This window comes from Pelophylax lessonae, assembly GCF_965119305.1.
Source record: "Pelophylax lessonae genome assembly, chromosome: 5".
NCBI lineage: Eukaryota > Metazoa > Chordata > Amphibia > Anura > Ranidae > Pelophylax > Pelophylax lessonae.
In genome coordinates this window covers 340,540,449-340,564,250 of record NC_138772.1, presented here as the reverse complement: position 1 = coordinate 340,564,250, position 23,802 = coordinate 340,540,449, and the positions used below count along the sequence as shown (strand labels likewise).

The window sequence follows — 23,802 nt, the reverse complement described above, 5'->3', positions numbered from 1 at the left end:
TTCAATTTGGAAGCAAAGCCAACACTTCGTGTTTTGATTGTTGTGGCACGGTAGTACATTTACAGTTGATAATAGGCGTTTGTGGTGCGGTTTTAGCGCACCAAAAACGTATGTCATTTGTGCCGCAAACACGCATAGGGCGTTTGGGGGAGCTTTTTTTAATGCTCATTAAATGTTTAACAACTGCACCTATTAACACTATAGGCGAGTTTGATAAGCATCAGTATTTTGAGCAAGTGTGAACTAGCCCTTATTATTCAGTACACTTATTCATGAATAATACTAAAACATTTATAGGGTAGAAACTATGTATCAATCGATATCCAAGTGTGTAAGGGAAAATTTGTCTTGGTTTGCCTCACTGTATTCAGTCTAATTTTTCCTTTCATTTAGAGGTAGGACCTGGTTTCTATGAAGAGAACTGTATGCAGAAGTTCTTCCCTTGGACACATTTGCTATCATTACATCAGAAGTCAATAATCTATTTATTTAAGTTTTTTAAAAAACTAAATAATAGTGAAGAAATAAACATTAAAAATCCGTAGACAAAAACTGCCCAAGAGACAAAAATAGGAGACGCACAATGTAGTACATCAGACACCAAGAAATTATTACTTAAATCATTAATCATTAAATAAAGAGATAGCTGTTTGTGCAGAAGAACAACATTTTGTTAAACAAACTTAGGTAAAGCGTGTATAAAAAGTATCTGTGCCCACCCAGAACAGGTCCTTTATAGAACGTCTATGGTCAATATTAGAAAATGCAAATTTGCCAAATTTACTAAAATAATAAGAACTGGTAAATAAGAAAAAATTACCTGGATATATCAATACAGCCAAACTCAAGGCAGGTATATAAAATCCAATGTAATCCTTGTGTTGGGCAACTTTTTTTATTTTTTTTAAACTCTGTTTATTGCACGATAAGTACAACTACAGAATACAAAACTGTGACAGGAGAATGCAAAATTGGTGCATAGGTTCCATACAATAATGGTTTAAAAACAACTAATAAACCACTATAAAATCTTAAACCACTGCCTCCCGTTTCATATGTTATCAAAGTATGAGTAAACCCTTGCACTTCCATTAAGACAAGTCATTTGCATCACACACACGTTTACAAAAGTCAAATACCCTCATGTTCTGGTATTATAGAGCATCCTTTTCAACCAGGGTTCACAAACATGACTAGGCATGATGGGAATTGCAGTTCCTGGACAACTGGAGGGCCATAGTTTCAAGACCCCCGGGGTAGGCAGTGCACCTGGAGGAGGAGGCTTAGCAAGGACGCTATCAGCCCTCTCTTCCACAAACGCTGATAAGTATACAGTAGCAGAGAAGGTAGACTTCAGCCATTTCTCAACAAAGTCCCCAGGATTCTGACCCTCAGCCTATTCAGGGAGGCTCATTATTCTAATATTTAATCTCATGCAATTCTCTAAATCATCTGCCTTTTGGTACCAGAAAGAAATGTTTCTGTTGACCAGACCTTTCTTGGTATTTGGGCTGGTGTATCTTCCAGTGAAGAAATCCTGTTTCAACTACTTTATCTCTAATGTTCTGCATATCCTGTGTCAGCAATCCTATGTCCACACTGATCTCCTCCATCTTGCCTGTTAAAGTTGTGTTGCGGGTGGTAATAGCAGATAACTGAGCATTTGCCTGCTCCAGAGTAACCTTTGGTTGCCCATTAGCCTGGGAGCCCAAAGTCTTCTGGGAGTCTGTGGCTGGCACATTGCTGCTCTGGATATGAGGAGGGCTGCAGGCGCCTGCCATCTTTGTCTGAGCGGGCAAACTCCTTCAAGCGATCTTCTGCCAAATCCTGCCAATGCTTGTTCATGTTTGTGTAGGAGTACCAGGAGTACAGCCCAGTGTCTGTCACGAGTCCAGGAGCTTCCGGTAATAGCCAGGATTTTGACAGAGGCTGAGTCTCAGAGTGGAGCACTTCTCAAAAACAGCTGTCCATCTCGGTGGAACCCACCCCAATATTTATTTTTATGTAGAAGTAGTTTAAAGCTTGCTTTCATCTGTCCTGATATCAACCTCCCGTATCCCCTTGCACAGTAGCACTCACGCTGGGAGAGAGAGAGTTGATTGAGCCAATCAAAACGTTAGTTTTAGGTCCACCTAGATTTCTGCTTCAAGAAATAAATTGCTGTTTAAAATAGAATGCTGGATTCAAAATACTGTACGTATTTTTTCATATCAAAAGTATATCTAAGCCCAAGAACAAAACTTCAATATATTACAGTTTACCAGTCTTTCAGTGCGGTGGCTGCAGTGGTTTTAAAAACCCGTCAACACTTACCAAACAGTGTAATTGGGCCCTTAACAGTCTACGACACATGCTCTCCTAAAAATCAGTACTTTGTAAAATATGGATCTTATAAACCGAATGTGTCCTTCTATTGTACGTAGATATAGACACCACATCCCAACAGTAGTGGATTATCCAATACATTTCCAAAAAGTGGGACTTTTAAGGTATTGCCTCAATCTACAAAAGCTATTCATACACCTAAATATATCATTTTTATTAATCACAATTTAGTAAAATTATTTCAAGACATATAAAACATACATATAAACGAATTTGTTACTTTATCAGTAACACCATAAACATGCGACATAATATTTATATAGGTTTACAATCACCCCTAAGGGTTCGAATAAAAAGGTTATGACATTAAACAGGCTTTCTTTTCACCAATTATAGCAGAGTTTTGGAATGGCAGTTACATGTTTTGTAAATCACATCTGCTTCCTCAGACCACGTGAAAATATAACCATTATATGATCTGGAGTGTGCATGTGGTAAACAACCTGAGGAGCTCCAGATAACACTGGATCCATAGGCAGATATAAAGTGTAAAAACAGAGAGCGCTAATTGCAAATTGTCAAATCTCATTAGAGCTAGCTGAATATAAAGACTAAGACACTAATTCTTCTGTACAGCTTTGTGAATTAAAACTATTTATTTCTATTTGATTTGGGGAATGTTTATGGGAAAACACAGAACTCTGCATGAATTAATATTGTGTTAATGGTTATATATTGATTTACGTAAATCATTTAATTATGTAATTTTATCTATTTTTGGTTTAGGCAATGTTTAAAAAACAAAAACAAAAAAAACTGTTACACAGAAAACTAAGAATGATGATAGCAAAACCTGAAAATTTGTGAGCTTTAATAGTGCATAGCACACAGCCTGGAAACATTTATGCATTAAAAGAATATTCTATTTGTTGCTATAGATTATTGCATGTAATTGTCATTGCAGTTACAATTATTACCACTAGATGTCCACGTCTGCTTTTCCAGGGAAGCTGAACAATAGAGCTCTGTATATATCAATATTATGCAAAGCGTTTTTTTTTCCTTTCTTGTTGATGATAAAAATGTACATCATACAATACACATATTTTTATTTTGTTGGTTCATAGACATATGGATCCAGTGGGCTAAAATATCAGTTTTAGGTGGACTTTCTTTTCAAAAAAAAGGTTTTAAAGCAGGGGCATTGCTACTGTAGTGTTTTCTACCAGAACTACCTGGTACCATATTGTGGCAGTCCTTCTCAGCTCACTGATGTTGATACATGAGATTGGGCACGTTGTGTCACTGCTCACCATAGGCCGATATCACAGTTCCTGCTTGGAAATGCCAATCCACAGATCTTGATATGGGACATTAGGAATATTGCGGCACTCCTCATAATGAGCTGATATCTTCCTACTTGGAGAAGCTGGACCGCTAATGTTGATGCGTAATAGAAGACATATTGTTGCCCTCTTAATTGTGAGTCAAAGTCCTCTTTGTGCTTGAAGATGCCAGCCCACTGATGTTGATATGGGACCTAAGGCATACTGTATTGTGGCTCTCCTCACCATGAGCTGACATCACCTTCCTACTGGAGAAGCCAGTCCTCTGATGATGTTGCATGACATTAGGCACATTGTGGCACTCAACATTATCACTTTTCTGATGGGTGATATCACTCTGGATACCTATCTTGCACTTTCCTTCTTTCTGTGTGTGTGTGTGTATATGTATATGTATATGTATATGTATGTATATATATATATATATATATATATATATATATATATATATATATATATATATATAGTTCTGATTAATTCAAATATTTTGTTTTAGGAAGCCTTAAAAGGATTCTTTCCTTTCAAACATATTTCCATAAAAAACCTCTGGAAAAATCTCATAATTCTTTAGAACAAACTCCTCTGACATAAGGTAACACCAAATTGATTTCACAGCAGTACTAATGTCTGCTAAAACAAAGCAAGTCATTCTCTATTAGGATAAATGGGACAATCAGCTTTTGTCAATTTAAGACTGGAAGGACTTTGAGAAAACATATCTGACCCTGGTGATTTCCTCAAGAACAATTGTATATAAATGAAAAGTTTGATTAAAGCAGTATTAAACCAAAAGTAAAAATGTATTATACTGCAGCTTACCAATTATTAGATGTGATGGCTGCAATAATTTTCTTTTTTAGGATTTCTATCTTCTATTTTTATCTGGTGATCCAGCCAACAAGTAGCCTGCTGTGCCTTCTGTGCTCATTCCTCCAGAGTTTGTGGCCAGATCACCAGGTAACCTCTTATGATTGGTAAGCTGCAGTATAATACATTTTTGGTTTTGGGTTTAATGCTGCTTTAACTCAGTTCTGTCATTATATCAACACTGAAGCTTAGAAACAACCATGAATACTGTGTAAAGTTCTGTGTATTCAGTAATGAGATGCAAGAATCTGTGTTCTTCTTCTTCTTTTTTTTTCTCTCTCTCTTTTTTTTTCCTGTATTGCATATTACAAAAACAATAAATAAAAAATCTCCAACATGCTTCTAGAAATCAGTGAGCTGTCTAGGCTGCTTCTGGCCAGAAAGTGATAGTCAATATTTCTCTGTCGCTCATTGACAGACGCAGTCCTCCTTGATTAATATCAACTCGGGTTATACTGCCCTCTACAGGAGTAGGACTAGGCAGAAAAGAAAAACGTTCTGGCCACACCTTAGGGGCAGTCCCAGAGGGTATATCCTCTCTCTCTGCTACAGGAAGTCAGTTTTTTTCTGTCTAGTTAGGAGTAAGGACCTAAGTTCCTTGCTTTGATCTTTGGTCCTGGCAAGATTTTTTAGAAATACTTTTTTAGGCAGCTTTTCTTCTCCAGTGTTCCTGTGAGATCTTCAAGCAAGTACGCTGAAACTGGGCGACGGGCTGGATGTTGAGATCCAGTGGTCACCCCAGTTCAGCCTGCGAGCGTGTGCAGGCCCTAGCTCCGTGCTGGGTCGGCCGCGACATAGTCCCACGGGACGGGGACTGACCCTGCGAGTTAAACGTCTCGCCTGGACGCCAATGACCAGCGGAGTCACGGCATCCAGATTGGTCGACAGCCCCCCCACTCCGGTGGAGAGGGGTTCTGTCAGGAGTTGGCGCCCGCCTGGTTCCGGTATGGTGAGTAAAATGTTTCCCCTCTCCCCCTGTCGGGTTTGTTGGTGGATGCGGGCCCCTCTCTGGGATGGATGGACGTGATCCTAACAGGTGTCATTAATCCCCCTCTTAAAAGCTTGGTTTGGGAGCTGACTATCTATAGTCACTATATGACACTGTAAGGGAGATGACTGTAGTCAGTGGCAGACTGCTAAAAGGCATTACTGTTGAGGTATAGAGGTGATAGTATCCTACCTGACACTATACAGGCCGATGCCTATGCCTGGATACAGCATCCGCAGGTCGCCATCCTTCCATAAGCCGGTCACCTCCCGCAGGCCGCACAGCCTCCCGCAGGCCGCGCAGGCCGAGGACTACCTCCCGCAGGTCGCACAGGCCGAGCGCACACCTCCCGCAGGCCGCTGCTAACTTGCACAAGCCGCCGCTATCCTCCACAGCCCGCCGCCATTTTCCCACAGATCGCACTGGGCCGCCATATTGGCGTAGCCTCGTGTCTCCAGCATGGGGGCGGCCATGTTTGAGGTGACCAAACACCTCGTGGAGTAATTGGGAGGCGCCAGAAGGCGTGTAAAGGGGCGGAGCTGCCTCCTTTACCCGGGAAAGCAAGCCAAAGACTTCCTGTCTGTAACAGACAGTGCTGGAAGCAGGTTGAATAGAAACTTCTGAGCATCAGGTGGTGAGCCTTGGGGTCTCTCTCTCTCTCTCTCTCTCTCTCTCTCTCTCTCTCTGTGGGGTCCAAAAGCAGGTAACACTTAGGGGCGCTGCTGCGCTGGGGGACTAAAGAAAAAAAAAAAGTTTTCTTTTGTTTAAAATTGCAATTTTTTTTTATTTCTTGGCAAGTGTCTTGTATAATCATGGACCCTGCCACACATGTATCCCCACCTGATCCCCTCGAGGTGGCTGCAGGACCCTCCAGTTCCTCACAGAGTATTGATGCATTATCAGCAGTTTTGGAGTCTTTGGTATCCCGGGTGGAGATGGCCTGTCAGGGACGGGGGTCAAGAAAGCGACCCCCGCCTACCCCTATTTCATCTGATACTTCAGATTCAGATTCTGAGATGGTCATTGCAGCTGCAGGTCCCTCTGCTGGGGCTGTTGTCTCAGGTAATGTCTCCTCAGATAGTGAGGAGGAGGTTTCTACCTCCGCCATAGCACAAGAAGAAGCGTTGGTGGACGCACTAGTTGTGTCTGTCCGGGAAACCTTAAGACTTGAGGTTACACCGGCAGAAGTAACCGAGATGGAAAATTCCTTTTGGTACTAGTAAGCCTACCAAGACGGCGAAGGTTTTTCCCTTACCCAAATGTTTTGGTAATAAAATTAAAGAGGAATGGGATCATCCGAAACGAATCCTTACTATTTCCAAACGCATTGCTAGACGCTATCCGTTTGAGGAATCCCTCATTAAAAAAATGGACGGTACCACCAGTGGTGGATCCACCGATTTCCAGACTAAATAAAGCCACTGTTATCCCGTTGGAGGACGCTCCGTCCTTTAAGGATCCGGTGGATCGAAAAGTGGAAGCGGAATCCCGTACTGTTTTTTTCCCTGATAGGGTCAACCTTTAGACCAGTGATTGCCATTGGTTTAGTTTCACAAACATTGACAGAATGGGCAAAATTGCTACGCCATGACTTAAAGGGGAGAAGTATCCCCCCGGCAGCATCTGATTTGATGGAGCAAATTATACAAGGACTACAGTTCATCTGTGACGCAGCCCTGGATGCCTCTCCCTTGTTAGGGCATGCATCGATGTCAGCTGTAGTCCTCAGACGTGTGCTGTGGTTAAAGTGTTGGTCGGCGGATCAAGGTTCCAAGAAAGCTTTGGCTAATCTCCCTTTTCAGGGGATCGCCTATTTGGGGCCACCCTAGATAAGATCATAAAGGATGTCACTGGGGGCAAGAGCACTTTTTTGCCACAGACTGCTAAAGCTAAAGGACCTTGTAACAGGCGAGGACCTTCCTTTTCCGCTCATAAAAGATTTGTTCGCTCCGCTGGGGCGAGCGTGAAGGGCAAAGCCCCTTCAGGAGGTTTCAAAGGGCGCTGGTCGGGTAAACAAAAGGCCGACTCAGCCAAACCTGAAGATAAAACTAATACAGCCTGAAGGTGCGCCCCCACCCAGCTCAGGGGTGGGGGGACGTCTTCACCGGTGTTCAGATCCAGGGCTTTTCTGAATCCCAGACTAAGGGGTTCAGGAGATCATACAATCGGGATACAAGATCGAGTGTCGATCACTTCTACCGGTGCAATTCTTCCCTTCCAACATTCATATGCTACAGGGAGCGGTAGTTTCCGTTCCTTGAGCAGAACGTTTTCTTTACCTTTTTCAAAGATCATTCCCAGTTCCCTCCAGGAATCGGATCCGGTTGAGCGAGCGGACCAGGGAGTCTCTGGTCCGGTGACTCCGGTCTCTAAAGCTCAGCCAGGAAAAGTTATCACTTCCGATAGGAATCAATTTTCTGATAAATGTGTGGGAACTGAGAGCGATCAGACTTTGTCTGATTGCCTGGACCAAGCAGCTCTAGGGCAGCCCGGTTCGGATCCAGTCAGACTATGCCATGGTGGTAACTTAGTTAGATCACCAAGGATTTCACCAGCTGTGTCTTCAATAGGGCATCCCGGAGGTGGATCTGTTGGCATGTCAGCTCAACAGGAAGGCGCGGAGGTTGGTAGCTCGCGCCCGCGATCCTCTAGCGGACGCAGCAGACGCGCTGAGCGCCCCGTAGGGGCAGTATCAGCTACTGTATGTCTTCCCCCCCCTCTCAAGTTGCTGCTGAGATTTCTCCGCAGGATAGAGGTGGAGGGAACTCCAGTTATCCTGGTAATTCCGGGCTGGCCTCGTCAAGCCGATTACGCCGACTTGGGCAGACTAGTCGCGGACGCTCCTTGGAGACTTCCTCTCGGGGAGGATCTGCGGTCTCAAGGACCGATCTTCCATCGTGCTTTACAGTCGCTGGCTTTAACGGCCTGGCCATTGAGACCCAGGTACTGAAGGACAGGGGATTGTCAGCTTCAGTTATTCCTACTCTAATTAAAGCAAGGAAAGCGACTTCCAGCAAAGTCTATTATCGCACATGGAAGACTTATATCACGTGGTGTGAATCTTTGGGATTTCCCCCACGTAACTATTCGTTGACCCGAATCTTCGCTTTTCTGCAAAAGGGGGTTGAGCAGAAACTATCCTTGAGCACTATCAAGGGTCAGGTTTCAGCGTTAGCAATCTTCTTTCAGAAGCCTCTGGCTACTCATTCCTTGGTGCGGAATTTCATCCAGGGGGTGCGGCACTTGGCTCCGCCAGTGCGCGCGCCCTTACCGCCCTGGGATCTTAATTTGGTGTTGTCGGTTCTGCAGAAACCTCCCTTTGAAAATATTAGGGAGATTCCCTTGCTTACATTATCCCAGAAGGTGGCCTTCTTGGTGGCTATCACTTCTGCACGCAGGGTGTCAGAACTGGCTGCATTATCGTGTCATTCCCCATATCTGGTGATTCATAGGGATAAGGTAGTTCTTCATCCGAAGCCATCCTTTCTTCCTAAGGTGGTTTTAGACTTTCATCTGAATGAAGATATTGTGCTACCTTCCTTGTCTCCTAAGCCCAGTCATCCTCGGGAATGTGCGTTGCATTCCTTGGATGTGGTGCGGGCAATCAGGGTATACCTGAAGACTACGGAATCGTTCCTTAAGACGGATTCACTTTTTGTGATCACGGATGGCCCCAGAAAGGGGTTGCCTGCATCTGCCGCGACTATCTCCAAATGGATTAGGCAGACGGTGGTACAGGCTTATTCTATTAAGGGTCGGAATCCTCCGTTCCCTGTTAAGGCGCACTCCACTCGAGCGCTCAGTACTTCCTGGGCCTACCGCCATCAGGCGTCAGTGGTCCAGGTGTGCAAGGCAGCTACCTGGTCGTCGGTGCATACCTTTACAAAATTTTATAAAGTTGATGTGATGGCATCGGCGGATGCCTCATTTGGCCGCAAGGTTTTGCAGGCTGCAATTTGAGGAGACCAGTGGTCTACCTCAAGGGTTTTTTTCCGTTGGAATTTCAGTTGAGTCTCATCTTTTGATTGATGAGCCTTTAAGACTTCTAGTTGGCACCGGTTGGGCCTTCTAGATTGGATTTTGATTTCCATTTTCCCACCCCTCATTTGTGGCACTGCTTTGGGACGTCCCGAGTTGATATTAATCAAGGAGGACTGCGTCTGTCAATGAGCGACAGAGAAAAATGGATTTTTGTAAGATCTTACCGTAAAATCCTTTTCTCTTAAGCTCATTGACAGACGCAGTACCCGCCCCTCTGTTTTTGAGTTGGGTTGGGTTAAATTCTCTAAACACTGCTTTGTGACATAACTGACTTCCTGTAGCAGAGAGAGAGAGGATATACCCTCTGGAACTGCCCCTAAGGTGTGGCCAGAACGTTTTTCTTTTCTGCCTAGTCCTACTCCTGTAGAGGGCAGTATAACCCGAGTTGATATTAATCAAGGAGGACTGCGTCTGTCAATGAGCTTAAGAGAAAAGGATTTTACGGTAAGATCTTACAAAAATCCATTTTTTTTTTTAACAATTTTGTTGGAAAACGATGAGACTTTGCATTGTGTTCTCTGAGAATTTAGGTTCTCTTTGTCTTTTTCGTTTTTTTTTTTTTTTTTTTTGTATTATTTTAATAAACTATATGGTTGGCATCAATGTTTCTCATAAAATACTGGTCTAAGGTTTTGAGGTGCAACATTCAGACACTGTCTTTTGCTCTTTCAGCAGGTGGATAGTGAGGTGGTGATGCTGTCTGCTCACTGGGAGAAGAAGAGAAGTGGTCTGATGGAGCTTCAGGAGCAGCTACAACATATTCCTGTATTTCTGACAGATCTACAGTCTGTGACTGCCAAACTTGGTGAGTTCACTTGAAGCAGACCTCAAAGTATCACAGTTTTAGTATTTGGTATTTACAGGATGGCTGCAAGTATGACTGTCATGACAACTTGTTGGCTAGAAGTAAAGGTAATCTTCCATGTGAGAATGTTAAATTAGGAATTTGTAAACGTAAAGTGGATGTAAGCCCTAACATATACCCAGTGAAGTGAACAGCCTTAGATGTTACATAGAGATGAAAAAATCTCCCTACATAAGTTTTACATGCATATCTGCTGTTTTCAGCTTTATATATTCTTTAGGAAAATGCACATTGTGTTAGAGATTTTCTCTTTCTGTTCAGCACTGGGAGTGTACTGAAACCTTACACTGTGTGACAGCTGATTGGTGGAAAGGCACACACCCCCACTCCACATAGGCAGAAACACAAAGAGCTCTGCTGTGACAAGACAAGCTCTCTGTTAATCTATTTAAAGGAATCTCCCAGTACACAAATTTCAGCCTGGTTTTATCTCAGTTGATGGAGAACTTGTCAGAAGTTATAATGCTTACAACAGAAGAGAAAGCCACAGGACTCAAGGCTTTGGTGGGCGAGAAGAAAACACTACGGATTGATATGCTTAGATCAAATTTCATGAATCAGGACATCCACTTTAATGATATTGTAGCTAAGAAGATGGAATAAACAGAATATAGACCTTAATTACCAGAACCAATTGTGAGGATGAATCTCTTAAATGAGGACTCCGAAATCAATAACCTGACATGGGTTCTAATCCTTCCACATTTTACCCAAAGCTATAAAGTAAATTGTGGTTTAAAATACACTTTAAAGTTCTAAAGTCTTTCAGTGAAATTCCAAACATCAAGGGTATCTGTTTTAATTTAATAACTTCATGCAGACTGTCTTATGTCTTTTTAGTGTCAACATATTATGTAGTATTCAAACGAGCTGTGCCATAATGTGTGTATTCAGAAAGTTTGTGTATGGATACTGTAAGCAGACAGGCTCAACTGTTATTAGCAGCGGTAAACCATGCATAAGACAGGGACACCCTGTAGTTGACCAATCGGCATTGTCCTTCATTTTTTCAGCACAGTTTCAAGTGGTTCCCCAATACAGACAGGCAGCACTTGTATGTTTTGTGTTTTCTGTCATTGCTGGTTCGGAACTCACCTGCTCATTGGATCCAGCGGTGTCTTGCAGATTCCTCTCAGAATTCTGCCCTGATCTGTTCACGCGCTGCCATCTTCTTACATGATGTCATCAAGAGGCCCGCAGGCTCTTCCAGGTTCAGCTGCCGGGCTTCATGATAATGCCCCACTAGCCAAGCCCACCTCTTCCTTTCTCAATGGAGCATTTATGCCGCTTGGGATATGTGACATGCATATCCCAGGAGACAAAGGGAGGGTAGTGCATGTCATTCATCTAGGCGAATCACGTGTAAGGGGCAGGAGAGGGGGCAGGGCTGGGCTAAACAGAAAAAATAAAATTGTATGTTCACCGTGTAAAGCAGAGAAGGGGTTGAGAGGAGGTAACTTGAACATGAAGATCTGCTTTAAGACTTGTGGAGTGCTGAGACTAATATTGAGGTCTGGCTACCTGGTAAGATGTAAATACCTATAAAAGTGCTGCGCCAGAAATACTTAATCAATATATAAACAGGTGATATTGATGGTGTAATAAATATCAAAAGAGTCTAAAATAAAGTCCATAAGTGTCCAAATAAAGGTGAAAAGAAGAAACTACCAACAAGGTAGTAAAAAAACAAAGGTGGTAAGAAAATCATAAAAATTTCTTCCGCTGTGCATATATCCCATCACCGGCTAGATTGGTCTCTCACCTCAGCCACAGACCCATAAAGGGTCAAAGATCCCATATATCGGCTGTAGCAGCCTGGGGGTTATCCTCTCCTAGCTCTCTCGGACAGCCCAACATAGATCACTCAGGTGGGGATGGATGAACTCCAATCAAACTCAGAAATCGGTGTATATATAAAACAAAGGGGACATATATAGTGCTCTCCGTCTGAATACCAATGTCTTTATTAGATATAGTAAAAGGTACTCACATTTAGCGGCACTCAGCGGTGCACGCAATGCAGACAGATACACATGCAGCTGGGACAAAGGGAAAGTACAACGTCAGGTACGCTCTATATATGTCCCCTTTGTTTTATATAAACACAGATTTCTGAGTTTGATTGGAGTTCATCCATCCCCACCTGAGTGATCTATGTTGGGCTGTCCGAGAGAGCTAGGAGAGGATATTCCCAGGCTGCTACAGCTGATGTATGCGATCTTTTGACCCTTTATGGGTCTGTGGCTGAGGTGAGAGACCAATCTAGCCGGTGGTGGGATTGATGCACAGCGGTGTTTGTGAAGAAATTTTTATGATTTTCTGACCACCTTTGTTTTTTTACTATTTGCATATTATTTGTGAGGTGTTACACAATTTGTGTTTGCAGCCGGATTATTGCACTGATATTTGTATACTTATTTGCACCAGTATTAATTTGCTGTTTCAATTTTTTATACCATCTTTGGTTTTTTCACTAGTTGGTTGCGCTGATAATTTATTGATTATTAACCTGTTAAGATGTGGACCAATAAATAGAGTCTCTATGCCACCCAATGATCTACAAAGCACCAATGATCTACAAAGCATTCAGAGTGCAGGACCCAGAACCTATTCTGAATATGTGTAAACAAAAAGCTTTTCTCTGCATCAACCCTTAACCCTGGAGCTCCTCACCATGTGTATTGAGAAAGCCAGGTGACCTAACCTCCACTATTCTCCACGTCAGTGCCTCACATGCTCTCCCCTTCTGCTCAAATCTGTAAGTGGGAGCACACTTTGCCAGCATGGCAGTCCATCAGCATTTTCTTGCTGGATCCCTGGCCTATGCTCTACATAATGTTTAATGTCTTGTACAGCCAGAAGCCATGTGACTATTGCATTGTTTCCTTTCTTCTTAGTCATCCACAGAATGGGAGAATGATCTATAATCAGTTGGACACATCTGCCCATAAGGTGACAGCTCAGTGGCTTACCAAGGTAGTAAGATCTTTACGTCCAGATGGATTTTGTTAAATTAGGCACAAACCTCTGGTACGATTCTGCAATCCCCAGAAACTCCCTAACTTGTTTTATGACACTTTTAATTGCTTCAGTCTTATCCATTAAAGGCCTTTTGACTCTTACCCAATGCTGTAGCCCAAATACCAGGCTTTTTTCACACCTATCATGCATTGTTTTGGATGCATGATAGGTTTGAATTCCACACTGACTGGTTGTCACAATAAACTTTTTAACCCTAACCCGGCCTTACAAATGAAATTCAAAACTTCATAGACCTTCTAAAAAATAAAGTATAATATTCTTTATGGGACTAAAAAAGGCAGTCTAGGGCCCAGGCAAGCAGAATGGAAGGATAACATTCTGGGGCTGCCCATCTGGTGTCTCAGAAAAAGTCTTTTGCCTTTGTCCTGTCAATGAAAAACTGCCAATACCCTTGGAAAGATTAAAGGTGATAATGTACCTTGCAGGAGCTAACCTTTTCTTTCACCCCACCCACCTGGAGCATAGGAAATGCATCACAGTTGCATGTTTTGATTTTGTTTCCTGAAGTTTTTGCAGAATCCCAGGGTGCTAATTAGTTTATAGAACTGTACAATGGGGCTTGATTACGCCCTGTAAGGTTCCTCTGTAACCCCAAGGGCTAACATTTTCTGTACCTCTTCTGAAATGGCTTTCCCTGAGCTTTAGGTAACCCAATAAGGTCTTGGTTGTACTTTATTTGGAGCACAATGCAATGGTAAATTACATTAGTTTGGCCTGGTAATTCTCAAAAACCTCTCACTATTTTTCTGCAAGAACACTCTTGCCCCCTGAATTTGTGAGCAATATACAGAATTTCTGACATCCTAACCTCTGGTATACCTTTTGCTGGTAATACTTCAGTGTTGGCCATTTGCAGAGGGAGCCTCCTAATCCTTCCAGGGTTTTATTAGGTTAACATGTTTTATTTTGGAGAGGCTCTCTTTCTGGGCAAGTATGCCTAGTAGTAGACATCAGAGGCCTTGCCACTTTTTTTCCCCGCAAATTCTGTTTATTTAATTTCATAGTATTGGTACAAACAAAAGAAAAGAGAGAAAAATACCCATGCAGGGGAGCAGATCACAATGTCTGCCATAATAGGTAACAAAACAGAAAAACCTAAAAAAAGAACCAAAAACACAGACTGCTGCTCCTAGTGTGAAGACAAAAAGTCCCCAGCGCTAAACTCTCTATGAAAAAACACACCGTGTACTGTCCCAAACCAATCTGGTGCAGCTGTCGGAATAAGTACAAATGACCACCAAACAAGTGACCAGGACTGACAGCGCTATCCGGATATGGGTGCTCTGACAGTAACCAGATGATGGAAAGGCCAGTGGAAAAGGAAAAGGGTTTGTGACAACCAGTCAGTATAGAATTATACAATACCAGGCTGGCCTAGTCTGATGGAGATCGGTGGATGGCTGCTGGATCCAAACAGGGGCCAGGCCTGCCGGCGCTCCCGCGTGACGTCACTGCGACTCTAAACCACAAGGTGGAAGGGCGTCATGGCAACGCTCCCTTCATGCATTCCGGGCTGGTTCTAACGGCTTCCTGTTTCTGGGCACGAAACTTCTGCCTTGTGTTTTAGAGTTGCGGTAACGTCATATGGGAGCGCCAGCGGGCCCGGCCTGGCTCCCGTTTGTCAGCGGCTCTCCCTAGCAGCATTACATTCCACCAGTGGTCCTCCTTGTTCCATCCAGTGGATCCAGCAGCCATCCACCGATCTCCTTCAGACTAGGCCAGCCTGGTATTGTATCAGCATTTAAATCTACCTTTCTCTTACGTCCTCCGACAGTAGCCGCCTCCTCTAAGTCATCACTATTGGTATTGACCACCTATCCGTAGGAATAGCTAGGCATATAGACTTAGTCAAAAGACAAAAGGCATTAGAATATACACACCCATGGGGGCTGTCCCACTGGTCAATACCCCCCCCCCTGCATCACCACTCCCAACTCAGTTTTACTTTGCCTAGCGTCAGGAATAGTCAGGCTTCCCTTGTGCTGGGGCTTCAGTCTCAGCCTTCCTAATCTTTTATTTGATTTTCTTTGAAAATGTCAGTTTTTCTCTTACTTTACTAGCTGTTTATTTTGTCAGCTCTAGTGTTAGTCTTCTCTTCGGATGAAGATGGATCTTGCGGTGCTGGGATTCGGACTGACCGTCCTGGTTCTCCAGGGCAGAAGGGTCAGATGGACCCGCAGCCCGCCATCGAACGTTCAGCTATGGTTCGCCCTGGCACTACGAATGACCCATCCCTGTTCGCTGCAGGGATGCAGCCGTGAGGTGGCTACCTCACAGGACTCGTCTGCGGTGCTGCAGCGTAATGTCCCTGGCTCACGGCACTCCCTGTCAGATGAGGACAGAGGTTTATCCGTGCATAGAGGCTCCCCCACGCCATCTGGTACAGGTAAGATTCTGTGTGGGGCCTCTGTCTGGGGTGGCAGTCTGTGTTGCTGTGTGTCCCCATGTCTGTGCCTGTGTGACTCCCTGTGCGATCCCTGCGGGGTTCGCTTGTGCAGATTTGTATGTTTGCCGGGGGTCCCTGTCCCTGTGTCACCTTAGGTGCATGTTTGGGGGTGCAGGCGTCTGTGCTTGTGCGGCGACCGCAGCGGGGCAATTTCGCGCGGTCCGCCATATTTACTGTGGGCACACGTGTATTGCTCCTCTGGGGCGATTATGCATGTCATTTTGGTGCCATCCGCCGCCATTTTGTGGGCGGTGGAACGATCGGTCCAACCGCATGTCGGCGGCCATTTTGGCGTAGCCTCCAATGCATTCCTATGGGGCAGCCATTTTCCCGGGGCCTGGCTTAGTCCAGCCCTCTCCAGCAGCATTCCATCAGCAGCAAGGACACTGGTAGCAACGCTCTGCGGGCTCTGCAGGTTATCACTCTGTTTTTCCCTCTGTATATCGCTTCTGGCTCAGTTTCTTTTCTCCTTTGGGGGTCTTTCATCACTGTTGCAGTAGCGGTGGGCTGCGCACACCGCAGCGCTGTTAAAGGGGACATTACATCTTTTTTGCACTGTAGTTGTTTTCTGATAACTTGAGCCATGGATTCTCGGGAAAGCAAGTTTCCTCCAGCTCTAGTGGGGGTCCCAGTTCTCCTGTGGCCCCTCTGCGCCCCGCTCTAATTGCGGCGGCGAATAAGGAATTGCTGATGTCTGAACGGGCTGCGAGTAGGAGTCCCAGATTGTCTCTCTCTTCTGATTCAGATGGGGATTTGGCTGCTGCTGCTGCGAGCGTGCCCTTTTCAGAGTCTCGCTCATCCTTGGACCCCTTGGGGTCTGTGGGGGAGGCTGAGATGGAAGGGGTTGATGCCCCCTCCCTGGGGTCGCCTGCAGTACGGGCGACCATGGATGATTTGATTGTCTATTAAGGACACCTTACATTTAGAGGATGAGCCCTGTCCTCCGGGCGTTGTGTCCCCGTTTGGGACGCACAGGACCCGCAAGTCTGCGCAGGTTTTTCCCTGCCCAGAAGAATTCCATAACACTGTTAATTAACAGTGGCGCACGTTAAAACGTCCATTCCTGGTACCTAGTCGGTTTGGGTTGCTTTATCCTTTTGATACGGCTACGGAATCACGATGGTGTGTGCCTCCACAGGTGGATCACACTGTGGCCGTGCTGAACAAGGCTACCTTGGTTCCTACTGAGGATGCCCCAGTTTTCCGGGGTCCCACGGACCGGCGGTTGGAGTCCCTATCTCGCCATTCCTATGCGGTGGCGGGTTCATTGCTCGAACCCGTTTTCGCGTCCGTTCTGGTGGCTCAGGCGGCTGCTGCTTGGACTAGGATGCTTAAGCGCAATCTTGTGTCTGCTGGTGTTACACCTGCCCGGCTGAAATTGGTGGATCAAATCCACCAAGGAGTCATGTACTTGTGTGATGCAGCCTTGGCCGAGGCTCCCTTAGTGGCTCGCCTCTCTAGTGTCGCGGTGCTTCAACGGCGACTGATTTGGCTGAAGAGCTGGTCGGCCGACCAGTCCTCAAGGGAGACGGTTGCTGATTCTCCCTATGATGGCTCTCGCCTTTTTGGCGAGGCATTGGACACCCTAGTAACAGGCGTCACGGGGGGCATGTGCTCTATGATGTCCCAGAACCCGAAGACCAAGTCTTTTCGAGGCAGGCGGGGTTCTGCGTCTGGTTCTAATCGGGGGTCCTTTCGTGCCTTTCGGGCCCATCCCAAGGGCAAGACCTTCCAGGCCCATGGCACCCAGAAGAAGCCCTGGGCAGGTGAGCAGGAGTCCGGCAATGCCGGCTCGGCGGGTCAATCCGCCTCTACCTGAAGGGCGCCCTCACCCATTTTCAGGGGTGGGGGGACGTTTGCGCGGTTTCCTCCGACCTTGGCTGCTCCGGCTATCGGACAGGTGGGTCCAGGAAATCGTTCGATCGGGCTTCCAGATCAAATTCCTTTCCCGGTCGGCGGACAGATTCTTTCCCTCCAGTCTTCATCTGCTTCTGGGGCGTCTGCAGGACTTGCATCACGCGGTGCAGGACCTGCTTGCTCAGGGAGTGTTTGTCCCGGTAACTCATCGGGACAGGTTTCGGGGGTTTTTATGTTCGAATCTGTTCACTGTGCCCAGGAAGGAGGGCAAAGTGCGTCCTATTCTGGACGTGCAAGCGCTGAACCGCTTCAGGCGTGTTCGGAAGTTTCAAATGGAGTCTCTCCATTTGGTTGTGGCCTCCTTGAGTCCAGGAGAATTCCTGGATTCGGTAGATCTGAAAGGTGCGTACCGGCACATCCCTATTTTCGAGGGTCATCAGCGGTACCTTCGGTTTGCTATCACAGGGGACCACTACCAGTTTGTGGCGTTGCCTTTCGGTCTCACTTCGGCACCCAGGGTGTTTACCAGGGTGTTGGCACCGGTCCTGGGCCTACTGCGATCTGTCCATCACGGTACAGACGCTCCAGGAGTTCGGTTGGACCATCAACGTTCAGAACTCAGCGTTGTCTTCGTCGCTTCGCCTTCCCTATCTGGGAATGGTTCTGGACTCTGCTCAGGCAAAGGTGTTCTTGCCGGAGGACAAACTCCGGACTTTGCGGGACGAACTCAGGTCCCTCAGGGACAATCCGTCCTCGTCACTCAGGACCTGCATGCGGGGCCTGGGGTTGATGGTGTCGGCCTTCTAGGCGATCCCCTTTGCTCAGTTCCACACGCGGGCTCTCCAGACGGAGATCCTGGCCAGGTGGGATAGACTTCCTCAGTCCCTGGATCTGGATGTCTCCCTGAGTCGCCGGACCAGATTGGCTCTTCTATGGTGGATCCAGTCCCCGTCGGTGGCGGAAGGCAAGTCCTTCCGTCCGTTGGTGTGGACAGTGGTTACCACGGATGCCAGCCTGTCGGGCTGGGGTGGGGTCCTGGGCAACCTGTCTGCCCAGGGAACTTGAGCGGAGGAGGAGTCCTCCCTCCCGATACGTGTACTGTAGCTACGAGCGATAAAACTGTCTCTTCCAGTGGTCGGAACGTCTCCAGGGCTTGCCTGTTGGCGTACAGACGGACAAAGATACCGCGTGGCTTACATCAACCACCAGGGGGGCACCAAGAGTGCTCGTGCGGCCCGGGAGGTGTCCGACATTCTGTCTTGGGCCGAGACTCATGTCCCGGCGATCTCGGCAGTTCACATTCCGGGTGTGGAAAAATTGGCAGGCAGACTATCTGAGCCGCCAGACCCTGGACCAGGGGGAATGGTCCCTACACCCGGACGTCTTTAAGATGCTGTGTGCGAGGTGGGGATCCCCAGATGTGGATCTGTTCCCATCTCGGCTAAATCGAAAGGTGGAAAGGTTCGTGGCAAGAACGTGCGATCCGTTGGCGGACGCCTCTGATGCGTTGGTGGCCCGTGGCATCGGTATCGTCTGATGTACGCCTTTCCTCCGATTCAGTTGTTATTCCGGTTCCTGCGCAGATTGGCCTCGGAACCGCACATGGTGATTCTGGTGGCACCGGACTGGCCACGCCGGTCCTGGTACGCCGACGTTGTTCACCTGGCAGTGGCGCCTGCCTCTGCGGGAAGATCTCCTGTCTCAAGGTCCGATCTTCCATCCTGCTTTACAGTCGCTGGCTTAACGGCCTGGCTGTTGAGACCCAGGTCTTGAAGGACAAGGGTCTATCCCCTGAGGTTATCCCTACCCTGATCAAGGCTAGGAAATCCTCCTCTGGTAAGATCTATTACCGTACCTGGAAAACCTATTTCACCTGGTGTGAGTCCAGGGGGTTCTCCCCTCGTTCCTACTCGGTGTCGAGAGTTTTGGCTTTCCTCCAGTCTGGAGTGGATCAGCGCCTGGCGCTGGCCACGATAAAGGGCCAGGTGTCCGCACTGGCTGTCCTTTTTCCAACGCCCTGTGGCGTCTCATTCCGTGGTGCGCACCTTCATTCAAGGTGTGCGACATTTGGCTCCTCCCAGGAAGGAGCCTTTACCTCCGTGGGACTTGACCTTGGTTCTGTCCGCGTTGCAGCGTGCTCCCTTTGAATATATCAGGGAGATGTCTTTGCCTCTGCTGTACAGAAGGTTGCCTTTCTGGTGGCGATCACTTCGGCTCTCAGGGTGTCGGAGCTTGCGGCGTTGTCTTGCCGCTCCCCTTACTTTATCATTCACAGGGATAAGGTGGTTTTGCGACCACCCCCATCCTTCCTTCCCAAGGTGATCTCTGAATATCACCTTAATGAGGACATTGTCCTGCCTTCGCTTGTACGAAGCCTAAACATCCAAAGGAGATTGCTTTGCATTCCTTGGATGTTGTCAGGGCGATCAGGGTTTACCTGTCGTCTACGGAATCCTTTCGGAAGACGGATTCTCTCTTTGTCCTTCCTGAGGGACCTCGGAAGGGCATGGCTGCATCTGCAGCGACTATTGCCAAATGGATCAGACAGACCATTGAGCAGGCTTACGCCTTGAAGGAACGGGTTCTGCCCTTCCCTGTTAAGGCGCACTCTACCAGGTCTTTGAGTACTTCTTGGGCCTGTTGGCATCGGGCCTCGGTGGCCCAGGTGTGCAAGGCGGCGACTTGGTCGTCGGTGCACACTTTTTCCAAGTTCTACAAAGTAGACGTTCTGGTATCAGCTGATGCTTCTTTTGGCCGCAAAGTTCTCAGTGCGGCTGTGCCATGATGGACCCTTGAATTTTTCTCTGGGTCCCTGGCTGTTGGCATTTGCTTTCCTGGGCTGTTGCTCCTGTTGAGCATTGTTTTTTCTGTTGCCCAGTTGGTTCTTACGGTGCATGTAAGATTCCTTTCTCTGATGCGGGTACTGGGTTGCCTTTTCTACGGTTGCGTCTCCCACCCCTCATGTCTATACTGCTTTGGGACATCCCAATAGTGATGACTTGGAGGAGGCGGCGACTGTCGGAGGACGTAAGAGAAAACTGAATTTTTGTAAAATCTTACCTGTAAAATTCCTTTCTCTGAGTCCTCCGACAGTCGCCGCCCCCGCCCCTCTTTTGGGGTTCTTGTTACCTACTGCTATGCTACCAAACTGAGTTGGGAGTGGTGATGCAGGGGGGGTATTGACCAGTGGGACAGCCCCCATGGGTGTGTATATGCTAATGCCTTTTGTCTTTTGACTAAGTCTATATGCCTAGCTATTCTTACGGATAGGAAGTCAATACCAATAATGATGACTTAAAGGAGGCGGCGACTGTCGGAGGACTCAGAGAAAGGAATTTTACAGGTAAGATTTTACAAAAATTCAGTTTTTACCCAATTCTACACTGACTGGTTATCACAATAAACTTTTTACCATCTCAACTGGCCTTTCAATCTGGTTACTGTCATGATAGCACCTATATCTGGATAGTGCGGTTTCTCCTGGTTGCTTGCTACTAATGTGTGTGTGACTTGCTTAACCCTTATAAAGGAGTATCGTCAGAAATAGTGCACCTTAAAGAGGTTGTAAACCCATATCATTTTTTTTTATTTTTTTTTTGGAACCTGTAAAAGAAACACATAATGAGCTAGTATGCAGTCGCCTGTCTTCCGGGATCGCGGCATCCGGCCATCTGATTGGCCGGAGCCGCGGTGACGTCACTCCCGCGCACGCGCGCAGGAGCCGACAGTCACGGCACGGGGCTCTGAAGAAACGGCACGAGCGGCCGTCCCTTCAGAGTGCATGCGCCAGTGACGTCACTGGCTGCATGTAAGGTAAATATCTCCTAAACGGTGCATGTTTAGGAGATATTTACAGTACCTATAGGTAAGCCTTATCATAGGCTTACCTATAGGTACAAGTGTCAGAGGAGGGTTTACTTCCTCTTTAAGCAGAGGCCAGATGAGGCCTCAAAGGACCCCCTCTCCTCCTCCCAACCTCCATGCTAGGCAGAAGACCTTTTACCCAATGTGAAACATTCTACATATGAGCTGTGCAAACCTTTGGACAGGCCTTGCCACTTTGCCAGAAATCTATTCCTTTCAGTGGGCCACTTGCTCCCATGTTTCCTGGGCTATATCTAGTTGTCCCCAGGGATGTCTACTGTACAAAAGCTGAAACGGGAAACCCTGTGGACAACTGTGACACATCCCTTCCTGAAAACATTAAGTATGGAAACAGGAAGTCCCAGTCTTTTTCAATTCTTATCAGCAAATTTTTTAGGCATACTTTTCAGGGTAATTTTTGAACTTTTCTTTTTTTTTTTAATTTAGAAAGGTTTTTTATTAAAGATATGTACAGTACAGATCGTATAATAGGGAACATTTGTCCTACAGGACAGTTATAATACCATTGTTTGTGTCTACATATCATACATTCCAGGAACAAGAAAGTAGCACACATACAGTAAACAGTCTCAAGCATCAGTACCTCTTCGTGTCAAGTCTGTCTCAGTTCCATAAGGCCTCTCACATATTGTATACAGATAGGTTTTTACATGTAAATGATTATTTAAAGGTTCTGTATAAGAACCTAGAGTCCCAATTGATATGTATCTCGGGGGCATGTTACCTTGGTAATCCCTCATATTACTCACGTTCATGTGACATTGCAAGATCCTCATTAATACCAGTTCCCTGGGGGACATCCCTGGGATGTCAAGCCAAGGAGACCACAGTCTTTCAAATTTGTTTGGCCGTCCCCTGTGTTGGTGTGTATATATAGTTTTCTAAAATTAGTGTATTGCCCACGTGGGTCAACCACATTTTAATGGATGGAGGGGTCTCTGACTTTCAGCCGAGAAGTATCACTTTCCTGGCCTGGAATAGGGCCCTTGAAAAAGTGAATCTTGTCCTCTCCTCTGGGATGACCGCCCCGAGAATTCCGAGGAGACAGTGAGTAGGTTTCAAAAGAACCGAAACCTGGAAAATCCTGGTAAGCGTGGACAGGACCCCGCTCCAGTATCGGTGAAGCTTTGGACATCGCCAGAGGAGGTGGACAAGGTCTCCCGGTGCCTGTCTGCATTTTCCACGTAGTGGTTCGGGTAGTTTACCCATCCGATGATGTTTGAGCGGAGTGTAGTAGGATGTATAACTGGGATACTTTCTGGGAAGTATTAAGTGAACTTGTATTTGCGGCCATAAAGGCCTCCTCCCATTGGTCCCCTGTGATCGAGCCTATGACTTTCTCCCATTGGGACATAGCTCTGGTAGGGTGTGCTTTAAGATATTCCGTCAAGAGCATGTGGTAGCATTGGGAGATAAACCCTCTCATATTGGGAGCATTCTATATTATGTGGAATATTGGTGTGGGGGAAAGCTCCCATTTTAGTTAGTTCACCCTGGGCTCTCACTGCATGCACTAGTTGTAAGTACAGTAATAGTATAGTATGTGGGGGGTCAGATTAATTGGCTTTGAAGGTCTGAGAAGGATTTAAGCCTTCCATTTTGAAAGATCTGATGGTGAAAGTTCACTCCCAGTGCTCGCCATCTGACGCCCTGTTGGATTTTTGCTAGCTCTGTATATGTTTTATTATCCCAAATCGGACTATATAAAGTGTAACCCTTCACTCGTTGTAGTTGGATCTAGTCCAAATTTTCTGGAGCAGAATATATGTAGGCATTTGCTTATTGAACTTGTGACACATCTGTGACTCCAGGCCCTCTGGGATAGAGTTGGCACCCATGCCTGCTAGTAGGAGGTGAGCAGTAGAGCCTAAGGCCTATTAAGTGTTGGAGTTGAGCAGCTAAATAGTAGATCCAGGGGTTTGGGAGAGTCTTTAAGAAATTGAAGCTGTTCCATTTTGATCTGTGGGGGTTTAGCCCCCCAAAGTAAATGTCTAAAAGGAGTTAATCACCCGGAATACTTTTAGGGGGAGAACTACAGGGGAGTTGTGTAGGGCATCAATATCATTTTGATGAGATTTGTCTTCCCTGCCAGGGGAATTTTAAGTTTTTTCCAGATATTGATTTCTAATCGGGAGCGGGT

General features: G+C 46.2%; 1 protein-coding gene across 1 annotated transcript in view; it reads left to right on the top strand.

Moving 5' to 3' along the window:
* Positions 1-23,802, top strand: part of LOC309556516 (dysbindin-like) — a gene marked incomplete at its 3' end in the record, with an annotated part of 60,962 nt that overhangs the window by 25,253 nt on the left and 11,907 nt on the right. Inside the window, exon 5 of the mRNA XM_082258964.1 lies at positions 10,240-10,372. Coding sequence (XP_082115090.1) covers positions 10,240-10,372 — 133 coding nt within the window. The remainder of the gene's footprint in view (positions 1-10,239; positions 10,373-23,802) is intronic.